General features: G+C 51.9%; 1 protein-coding gene across 1 annotated transcript; it reads left to right on the top strand.

The window, feature by feature from the left end:
• Window positions 1-5,593: 5,593 nt before the first annotated feature.
• LOC133773171 (tubulin alpha-3 chain) lies at window positions 5,594-10,086 on the top strand. The gene is made up of 4 exons (XM_062210277.1): window positions 5,594-5,819; window positions 6,599-6,747; window positions 7,041-7,721; window positions 9,790-10,086. The coding sequence occupies exons 1-4, from the start codon at window positions 5,699-5,701 to the stop codon at window positions 10,084-10,086; spliced, it is 1,248 nt and encodes a 415-aa protein (XP_062066261.1). The 5' UTR covers window positions 5,594-5,698.
• Window positions 10,087-11,222: the final 1,136 nt, after the last annotated feature.

Here is an 11,222-nt window from a genome sequence, read left to right as displayed (position 1 = left end):
TGTTTGAAAGACAAAAGATCTTCCATTTGCTGGTTCACTCCCCAAATGGTGCGACAACGGGTGCTGGGCCATGCCTGAAGCCTGAAGCTAGGAGCCTTAGTGGCAGCCGGTCTCCCACGTGTGCATCAGGAGACAGAGTACTTGAGCCGTCCCCTGCAGCCTCCCAGGAAGCTGGAGTTGGGAGCAGAGCCAAAACCCAAACCCAGACATTTGGATATGGGAAGCCAAGTGGCATCTTAACCAGTGTCAAATGCCCACCATTGAAAAGTTTGTTTTTTTTTTCAAGATTTTTTTTTATTTATTTATTTGACAAGTAGAGTTATAGACAGTGAGAGGGAGGGACAGAGAGAAAGGTCTTCTTCCGTTGGTTCATCCCCCAAATGGCCGCTACGGCTGGAGCTATGCCGATCCGAAGCCAGGAGCCAGGTGCTTCCTCCTGGTCTCTCATGCGGGTACAGGTGCCCAAGCACTTGGGCCATCCTCCACTGCTTTCCCAGGCCACAGCAGAGAGCTGGACTGGAAGAGGAGCAACCAGGACTAGAACCCAGCGCCCATATGGGATTCCGGCACCGAAGGTGGAGGATTAGCCAAGTGAGCCATGGCTCTGGCCCTTGAGAAACTTTTAAAAAGCTTATTTATTGGGGCAGCGCTGAGCATAGCAGGTAAAGCCTCCTCCTGCAGTGCCGGCATTTCATATGGGTGCTGGTTCTAGTCCTGGCTGTTCCAGTTCCGATCCAGCTCTCTGCTGTGGCCTGGGAAAGTAGAAGATGGCCCAAGTCCTTGGACCCCTGCACCCACTGGGAGACCAGGAGGAAGCTCCTGGCTTTGGATTGGCCCAGTTCCAGCTGTTCTGGCCATTTGGGGAGTGAACCAGCAGATGGAAGACCTCTCTCTTCACCTCTACCTCTCTGTATAAATAAAAAGTTACTCATTTAAAAGCAGCACATGGGATCATAAATAACTACCCAAGTCTGAATAATCCTAGTTTGTCAGATTGCAACTCAAACCATCCCAGCAGTGTTCTCTCCATAGCAGAGAAGAGAGACAGAAACGTTCACTCCCCAAATCGCAGCCACAGCCAGGGACGGGGCAGGCCAAACCCCAGAGCCTGGAACTCAGTCGGGAACTGCCACATGGGTGGCAGGGACCCAGGTACTTGAGCTATCACTTGGCAGCCTCTCAGGGTGCAGAGTGGTGGGGAGCTGGATCGGAAGCAGTGTCGTGGGGACTCAAACCACGAACTCGGATAATGGGATGCGAGCATCCCTTTTAGTAGCACTGTGCCAGATGCCTGCCCTGGAAATGGTTTTTACTGAGATGACAGCTTACTAAAGAAATGTAAAATTGGGGAGTGTTTAGCAGTTAAGATGTTGGTTAACAAACTCATGCCTAGGCAGTTGTGGAGTGAACCAGGACATGGGAGTTCACTGTCTCTTTTGTTTAATTTCAAATAAATTTTTAAAAAAGATTTATTTAGTTGAAACACAGACTTACAGGGAGAGAAAGAGAAAGATAGAGATCTTTCATCCACTGGTTTGCTCCCCAAAAGGCCACAATAGCCATGGCTGGGCCAGGTGGAAGCCATGAACCAGGAGCTTCATCTGAGTCTCCTACATGGATAGCAGGGGCCTAACGACTTGGGCCATCTTCACTGCTTTCCCAGGCGCATTAGCAGAGAGCTAATCAACAGTGGAGCAGTTGGGACTCGAACCAGTGCCCAGATGGGATGCTGGAATTTCAGGTGGTAGCTTACGCATTATGCCACAATCCTGACCCCTTCAGTAAATTCTTTTTAAAGATTTATTTATTTATTTGAAAGAGAGGCAGAGAGATAGAGAGGTCTTCCATCCGCTGGTTCACTCCCCAGATGGCCACAATGGCTGGAGCTGTGCCAATCCAGAGCCAGGAGCTTCCTCCGGGTCTCCCACACAAGTGCAGGGGCCAAAGCACTTGGGCCATCTTTCACCGCCCTCCCAGGCCACAGCAGAAAGCTGGATTGGAAGTGGAGCAGTCGGGACTCAAACTGGAGCCCCTCTGGGAAGGCAGCAGAGGATGGCCCAAGTATTCCAGCTACCCATGTGGGATACCTGGAATAAAGTTCCTGGCTCCTGGTTTTGGCTTAGCTCAGTCTTAGATGTGGCAGCCATTTGGGGTGTGAACCAAATCCCTCTCTCTAACTGCCTTTCAAATAAATACATATATCTTTCTGTCTGCTTTTTCAAATAAATACTTTTTTAAAAATAAAGAAGCCAACACTGGCACCATCTAGTCCCAGCTGCTCCACTTCTGATCCACCTCCCTGGTAATGGCCTGGGAAAGCAGTAGAAGATGGCCCAAGTGCTTGGGCCCCTGTACCCACGTGGGAGACCTGGATGAAGCTCCTGGCTTTAGTCTGGCCCACCCCTGGCCATTGCAGGCATTTTGGGGAGTAAGCCAGCAGATGGAAGCTCGCTTTCTTTTTCTCCCTCTCTCTCTCTCGACTCTGCCTTTCAAATAAATAAATAAATCTCTAACAAATAAAAACTATAAAGTAAAATCTAAAATTGACCCAGGTGAGGGTCGCAATGGTAATTTATAGTGACTGTCTCAAAAGCAAAGAATAATTCTCCCGAATGCTCTGATTAGAAATGGAAGTGGCTGTTCTCCATCCCCATTTTATAAATGAAGAAATTGGGGATTTATAGATGTCACAGATCTTACTTTGATGTTACTGGGGCAAGCTGAGTAGAATGCCAAATAAGGCACCTTGTGAAATACATGGTACCTGGATTTAAGTGTAAGGCAAAATAATCTGTCTTTTCCTCTCTCTCTTAACTCTGCCTTATAGATAAACGAGTAAGTTATTTAAAAAGTAATATGGATTCAAAATGGTGTCGTTAAGTAGACTCAAAAGGGTTTTTCCCTGAATGTTGGTGGATTCCTCCCTTGGAGGAGTGAGTTCCTTTGTATTGGAGAGCTTTCTGTGGGCTGGCATGGCACAGTAGGTTCAGTTTCCACTAATAACCCCAGCACCCCATACTGGAGCCACCAGTTCAAGTTCTGGCTGCTCAGCTCTCTGCTAATCAGCCTGAGAAACCAGTGGAAGATGGTCCAAGTACTTGGGCCGCTGTCACCCATGTGGGAGACCAGCATGCAGTTCCTGGCTCCTGGCTTTGGCCTGGCCCTGCCCTGGCTGTTGCAGTCATTTGGGGAGTGAACAAGTGAATGGAAGATCTCTCTTTGTTCTTTGTGTCTTTCAAGTAGATAAACATCGTTTTTTAAAAAAATTCTTTCTACTTTAAAAAAATGCTTCCTACTGAGATTATTGCATTATGTTGACATTTGAATGCCTCTGCAAACTCTGATATTTGCTGCAAATACAGTAGGAAATAGGACTTCAAGTTCTTAGGATTGTAGATCAGAATTGAATGGGTGAGCACCTCAAATTTGATTTGATCTCTGTATTTGTGGTTTACAATATCTACTAGTCGGGGTGGATATTTGATTTAGCAATTAAGATGTTACTTGGGACAGCCACATTCCATATTAGTGTCTGGGTTTGAGTCCTGCCTGAGCTTCCAATTCCAGCTTCTTGCTAATGTACTCCCTGGAGGCAGCGGATGTCTCAAATACTAATGTCAGTGCCTTGCACAAGGGAGATGTGAATTGAGTTCCGGGCTCCTGGCTTTGCCTGGCTCCCAGCCCTGGCTGTTGCAGGCATTTGGAGAGCGAACAAGTGGATGGAAGATCTACCTCTGTTCTCTGCTTCTGTCCCTCCTCTGCCTTTCAAGTAAAGATTTTTTAAAATGGGGCTGGCACTGTGGTGTGGCAGGTAACCAGCCACCTTCTTCAATGCCAACAACCTCATGGGTGTTAGTTTGAGACCTGGCTGCTCTACTTCTGATCCAGCTCTCTGCAGTGGCCTAGGAAAGCAGCAGAAGATGGCCCAAATCCGTGGACCCCTGTACCTCTGAAGGAGACCCAAAAGAAACTCCTGGCTTTGGATCAGCCTAGCTCTGGCCTTTGCAGCCATCTCTGGGGTGAACCAGTGGATGGAAGACCTCTCTTTATCTCTGCCTCTCCTCTCTCTTTGTAACTTTCTCTCTTTCAAATAAATAAAAGCATTTTAAAAATAAAATAGAATAAATCGCTAATGTATGTCCAGTCAGGCTCCTGGCAGGAAACAGATGGTCCATTCAAAATGGGTGCCTTGAGGAGAAGCTAAGAAGCATAGATATGGATAGGGTTAAACCATGAGGGCAGGCATTTATTCTTGGGCTGAAGATACTAGTTAGGACATTCATGTCCCACGCTGGAGTGCCTGGCTTGAGTCCAAGCTAGTCTGTGCTTCTGATCCAGCTTCCTGCTACTACACCTGGGAAGCTGTAGGTGATGGCCCAAATACTTGGATTTCTGGCCACCATGAGGAGATCCAAATGGAGTTCCTGGATCCTGGATTCCACCTGGTCCAGCCCTGGCTATTGGAGGCATTTGGGGGATGAACCAGTGGATAGAAGATGTTTCTCATCTCTGCCTTTTAAATAAATAAAAATAAGTTAATTAAGAGTAATAAAATAAGAAATCATCAAAGGACAGTTCTGGGTCCCAGCATGCCTCATGCCTGGGAGTCGTTGTGCTCCTGGACTTGAAAAGGTTGGAGGAGGAAGTAGTTACTAGCAGTTGAGAAGGCAGCTGTATGAAGAGTGCCAAATGCTAAAGACTGGGGCTTTGATAAAGGTTCTCAGTGAGTCCCAGCCAGTATGTAGGGAGGGAGCCAGGGACCAGGGCCCCTGACCACACTGTCTAGTCGGCTGCTGCTGCCTGTATGAGGCCAGAGGCCAGGGACGCCCTCTGATGCTGACCACATATGTCAGCCTCCCAAAGCACACAATGGGATTGAAACGACAGACTAGATGTGGAAGGGCAGGTGGCAGACACATAGTGACCACGTGGGACCTTGCCCATTCTTTCTCTCCCAATGCATATTATCTTTTGATCAGGCACAGTTCAAAAATGCTGTGTATTCAGAGAATTACTGTGGCTCGCCATAACAACTAGTTCATCTGGTTTTTTTTTTTTTTTGAAAGATTATTTAATTGAGAGAGAGAGAGGGAGGGAGATTTTCCATCTGCTGGTTCATTCCCCAGATGGCTGCAACAGCCAAGGCTGAAGCCAGGAGCAATAGCTTCATCCAGGTCTCCTATGAGGGTGACAGGAGCCCAAACTTGGGTCATATTCCACTGCTTTTCCCAGGCTATTAGCAAGGAGCAGAATTGGAAATGGAGCAGCTGGGATGGGAGATGATGTTGCAGGCAGCGGCTTTACCTGCTATGCCACAGTGCTGGCCCTGGGAATTCATTGGTGATATTACATGGCCACCAACTTTTAAAATAATGTAATTTTTGTGTGATGGCAAACATTTAGGTTCTAGGGCTAACTCTGGCACTTAATAGCTAGGGTAAGCAAGGATACAAGGGTGACCTAATCATTGTAGAAAATAAAAGTTGAAAAAGCCCTAGAAACTGAAGCATTATAAACTATGAAAGTGTTTCACATGCCCTGTAGCTGCAGCTTGCCTGACAATGAGCGAGTTTCACGTTTATGTTCTGGTTCCCAGCGCGAGTGTATCTCTATCCACGTGGGGCAGGCGGGCGTCCAGATCGGCAACGCCTGCTGGGAGTTGTACTGCCTTGAACATGGCATTCAGCCCGACGGTCAGATGCCAAGTGACAAAACCATCGGTGGCGGTGATGACTCGTTTAACACGTTCTTCAGTGAGACGGGGGCAGGCAAGCACGTGCCCAGAGCTGTGTTTGTGGACCTGGAGCCCACGGTGGTCGGTAGGTGCTCAGGCACCGGAGGGTGGGAGCGCCCAGCATGGGCTCCCCTGCAGAGAGAACAGCTGTAGAAGCCCATGCTGTTGTTAAGTGAGAAACCGAAAGGTTCACGATGGACAGTCTGACTGTGCGACTCGGCAACCCCTGACCCACAGCTGCTCTGCCAGCACACGGTGGGCCGCGGAGAGATGTGCGGGGGGTTGCCTTGGCCTTGGTCGGGTGGCTTCTGCAGACCCCGTGTGTGCTGGTTCCCTTCCTGCCGCCGTGCTCTGTGTGCTGGTGCGTGAGAGTCTTGAGGTGCATCTCCCACATGACAAGGTCAGCGTAGAGCATTCGTGTGGTTCTCCCAGCTTAGAGCCCAAGGTCGTGTGAAGGAGAGCTGCAGAGAGATGGGTGTGCCAGGGGACGACAGTGTCACTGCCTGGGAGGCCCAGAGCACCTGGGCAACCCCGACAGGACTGCCCAGCCAAAGTCACACTGACCTGGGCACTGCCTGTGCTGTGCGGGAGTTTTAAATTATTCCTTGAAAGAAATCGGTCCCTGTGTGAGGGGTGAGAGCTGCTGTCCCTTCACAGCAGCAGGGAACTCTGGGATTCCTATGGTGAGTTGACCTCACCTACTGAGATCCATGAATTGCATGGGTGGTTTTGCATCACAGACGTTTTCTGAGACACTTGCGCTGGGGGCTACAAGGCACAGCATGCACTTTGTGGAACTGAGCAGGGCTGGCCACGCCGTCTCAGTGAGTACAGCAGGCCCCGGCCTCCCTGGTCTCTCTGCAGATGAAGTGCGCACGGGCACATACAGGCAGCTGTTCCACCCGGAGCAGCTGATCACCGGGAAGGAAGACGCGGCCAACAATTACGCCAGGGGCCATTACACCATCGGCAAGGAGATCGTGGACCTGGTGCTGGACCGCATCCGTAAACTGGTAAGGGGCACCCTCATCCCACACAGCCTTGGGTTGGCAGGGGAGGTCGCGCCCCAGAACTCAGGCCAGGATCAGGAGCCCGACCGGGTCTGCAGAGGCCTCCGTGGAGGATGTGTGTGGGACTCACCATGGGTCTTATCGTGTGCTGCTTTGCTTTTACTGTAACACGTGTTCACCACGGACGGTCTGAGTCTGTGTTAACTTGCAGAGGCTGAGAGAAGTGAGCCTGGCTGGGGGCAGGTGGGCGGCACGGCCTGCCGGGACCCGGCTCATTGCTGTGTGGTTTCTCGCAGGCGGACCTGTGCACGGGGCTGCAGGGCTTCCTCATCTTCCACAGCTTTGGGGGCGGCACCGGCTCTGGATTCGCGTCTCTGCTTATGGAGCGGCTGTCGGTGGACTATGGCAAGAAGTCCAAGCTGGAGTTTGCCATCTACCCAGCTCCGCAAGTTTCCACGGCCGTGGTGGAGCCATACAACTCCATCCTGACCACGCACACGACCCTGGAACATTCCGACTGTGCCTTCATGGTGGACAATGAAGCCATCTACGACATCTGTCGGCGCAACCTGGACATTGAGCGTCCCACGTACACCAACCTTAACCGCCTGATCGGGCAGATTGTGTCGTCCATCACGGCTTCCCTGCGATTCGACGGGGCCCTGAACGTGGACTTGACGGAGTTCCAGACCAACCTGGTGCCATACCCCCGCATCCACTTCCCGCTGGCCACCTACGCCCCAGTCATCTCTGCGGAGAAGGCCTACCACGAGCAGCTGTCTGTGGCCGAGATCACCAACGCCTGCTTCGAGCCGGCCAATCAGATGGTGAAGTGCGACCCTCGCCACGGCAAGTACATGGCCTGCTGCATGCTGTACAGGGGCGATGTGGTCCCGAAGGACGTCAACGCGGCCATCGCCACCATCAAGACCAAGCGCACCATCCAGTTTGTGGACTGGTGCCCGACTGGCTTTAAGGTAGGCCTGGGTGCCGGGCGGTGTCACCCCATCAGTGGGCAGCAGACCTCCGGGAGAATGCTGTCCCCACGCCCACACCCATGCCCAACTGGGAGACCACCCCGTGGGTGTTGGCCAGGCTCGGGTCATGCGTTAGTGAACCAGAATGGTCATGTAGTCTGTGACATCTGTCAGTCTTACTTTCTGATCATCACAACTGTATGTGGTCAGTGTGTGTAACAAAATAGGCTGTTTTCTGAAGAATTTTTTGTCCTTTTCTGGGTGGTAGCATTACTGTGGGAAATGCAGGTTAAACTTAGAAGGGTTTTTAGGAGCATTTTGGTGTTGGGTGTAGTGAGTGTGTGTGTTTTAATTCTGAGTATTTCTACAGCCTGCTGCCGCTTAATTGTCCTAGAAAGAATTTCCAAGTCCCGTCCTGTGGAGTGTTTGGTTTAACAAAAAACCCATCAAGAGCCATTAGTGATAAAAATGGCCACATTGGGGCCAGTGCCGTGGCTCACTTGGTTAATCCTCCACCTGTGGCGCCGACATCCCATATGGGCACCAGGTTCTAATGCCTGTTGCTCCTCTTCCAGTCCAGCTCTTCTGTGGCCCAGGAGGGCAGTGGAGGATGGCGCAAGTGCTTGGGCCCTGCGCCTGCATGGGAGACCAGGAGAAGCACCTGGCTCCTGGCTTCGGATCAGCATAGCGCCGGCCGTAGCAGCCATCTGGGGAGTGAACCAACGGAAGGAAGACCTTTCTCTCTCTCTTCTCTCTCTCACTGTCTATATCTCTACCTGTCAAATAAGAAAGAAAAAGAAAAAGTGGCCACACCTTTATTTCTCTCTTTGTAAGCTTAGAAATTCTAGGCTGGGTTTTCCTGAAGCGCAAAACATGTGGCCCATTTCCCGGTGATGGTGCATGGCAGAAGCTTCGCACCTCCCAGCTTTTCCCCTTGTGGATCACCGAGTCCCATGCATCCTGCCTGTCCTGGGTCGGCCTGGCCTTGGCCTTGCTCTGGTTCCACCACAGCAGTGGGTTCCTCTCTGGGGTTTTTTCCTCTCGGTGTCAGCTCCCTTAGCTCAGGGGCTTGTGTGGTTGGTGAGCCGGCTTCCTGACTGGCAGCGGTTTTGTGGGAGCACAGCCGCACGGGTTCACGTAGGTGTTGTCTGTGGCAGCTCTTGCAGGACAACAGCAGGGCTGAGAAGTGGTGACTGGGGCTGTGTGGCCTGGGAAGCTGAGCATTTGTACCTTCTTGCCCTTGACCCAGGAGGTCTGCTGACTTTGTACCCTGCAGCCAGAGCAGCTGCCGGTCCCCACTGGATGCCTCCCCTTTGGTTTGAACCTTGGTCTGTCCCCAACCCCAACTTAAGCACTGACACCACCTCCTGCCACCATAGTAGCACCCTTTATGTGACCTGTGACTGTTGACCTGTCGCCTTGGCACGTGCCAGTGAAGGCGTGTTTGGGGCATCAGCAGGGTGTGATCTTCCCTGGAGAGAGCCTGGTGGCAGACAGACAGACGGCCCCTGCCTACCGGTCCTTGGCCTCCTTGTGATGTAGAAGTAGAAGCTGCACTTTGGAATCTGATCTCCTGGGCTGGCAGGGCCATCTTGTGTTGCCAGTGGATTTCAGAGGCAGGGGTTGCAGAAATCACACGAGCTAGTCAGCACTTTGTTATAAAATGGGTTTTGTGTGAGCTGATTTTGCCCGACTGTCGCCTGGGGTCGGGGTTCTGAGCACATGCAAGGTGGGCAGGGCTCGGCTGTGTGGTTCAGTAGGTCAGGAGCACTGACTGCACTGGTGACTGGTGATGGTTGTACTGTGACAGAGCTCCCGAGTGAGTGGAGGCGCCCTTGCTCTGCTGCATCTGAGGGGGACGCTTCAGTTGCAGACCTCAACCCCGCCTGTGGAGAGGAAGACCCTCAAAGTACATGGCAAGGGATACCGTCTCCCACACCCGGCCTCGTAGGACGCTGGGCTCCCTGGTCATCAGCGGGCACCTATCGTCCTCCTGTGTGAGGGCAGGCGGCCGCCATTCCAGCTTTGGTAGACGCTTCACTGATGCTTCCTCCTCCTCCTCCGGCAGGTGGGCATCAACTACCAGCCCCCCACCGTGGTGCCCGGGGGCGACCTGGCCAAGGTGCAGCGGGCCGTGTGCATGCTGAGCAACACCACGGCCATTGCCGAGGCCTGGGCCCGCCTGGACCACAAGTTCGACCTCATGTACGCCAAGCGGGCCTTTGTGCACTGGTACGTGGGCGAAGGCATGGAGGAAGGGGAGTTCTCTGAGGCCCGCGAGGACCTGGCTGCTCTGGAGAAGGATTACGAGGAGGTGGGCGTGGACTCCGTGGAGGCGGAGGCCGAGGAGGGGGAGGAGTACTGAGGTGCTTCCGCTATCTCAGCTTGGCTGCTCCCTGGTTTACAATTAAAGTTTCTGTATAAACTCCAAACCTGGCTGTCTGCCGTCTCTGCCTGAAAGGGTGCTTGGGGAGATTCTAAATCTAAGCTTTTAGATCACAGAGGTAGTTTTTCTCCATTGATTTTGCTATTGGGGCCTCCTCTGTGGATGAAATGGGTTGACTGAAGTATAAGAACTGGAAGGTTCTCGTGTGGGGTCCAGCTAGGGATGTAGGAGTTCTCTGAACTGTGGGTCAGGACGTTTTTGGTGGAAGAGTGTTACTGAATTCTCTGTGGCATTCAGGACCCTCTGAAAGACCACAGCGCACACCGTGACCTTCCTGCTGCATGGGAACTAGGAGGCACGCTCCCTGCCTGCTCTCTGCCCCGGCAGCAGGAATGGGTTTGGGAGGAACGCCACACCTTTCGCCTCAAGTGAAGTGTGTTGACATTTGTTCATAAAAGGCCTGGCAGTGTGGCACAGTGGGTTAAGCTGCCTCTCACAACCCTGGTGTCCTACACTGCAGTGCTGGTTTGAGTCCCAGCTCCCTGCTTATGTCTCTTGTAAGGCAGGGGATGATGGCCCAAGTATTGGGGGCCCTGCCACACCTATGGAAGTCAGGATGGAGTTTCAGGCTCCTGGCTTTGGCCTGGCCCAGCCCCGGCTGTTTGGGGAATGAGACTCCTGCGTTTGCGGAATGAACCAGAAGATGGAAGATTTCTGTTCCTCTCCATACTACTTTGCCTTTCAAATAAATTTTTTAAAAAAGAAAAGGGAGGGGGTTGCCAAGCATTGTGGTACAACAGTTAAGCCACCCCTTGCAATGCTGGCATCCCATTATCAGAGCACTGGCTGATGCCTTGGCTGCTCCACTTTGATCCAGCTCCTTCCTAATGAGCCTGGGAAAGCAGCGGAAGATGGTCCAAGTGTTTGGGCCCCTGCACCTATGTGGGAGACCTGCAAGAATCTCGCTTTGGCCTGGCCCAGCCTTGGCTATTGCAGCCATTTGGGGAATGAACCAGCAGGTGGAAGATCTGCCTGGAACTCTGCTTTAAAATAAATAAGTAAATCTTAAAAAAAAAAATCTTGCTCTGTCTCTCCCTTTCAAATAAGACACAAAA

The sequence above is a fragment of the Lepus europaeus genome, chromosome 14 (assembly GCF_033115175.1).
Source record: "Lepus europaeus isolate LE1 chromosome 14, mLepTim1.pri, whole genome shotgun sequence".
In the NCBI taxonomy this organism is placed as follows: Eukaryota; Metazoa; Chordata; class Mammalia; order Lagomorpha; family Leporidae; genus Lepus; species Lepus europaeus.
Note: the sequence above shows the minus strand (reverse complement) of the source record. Positions and strands in the feature narration are given on the sequence as shown.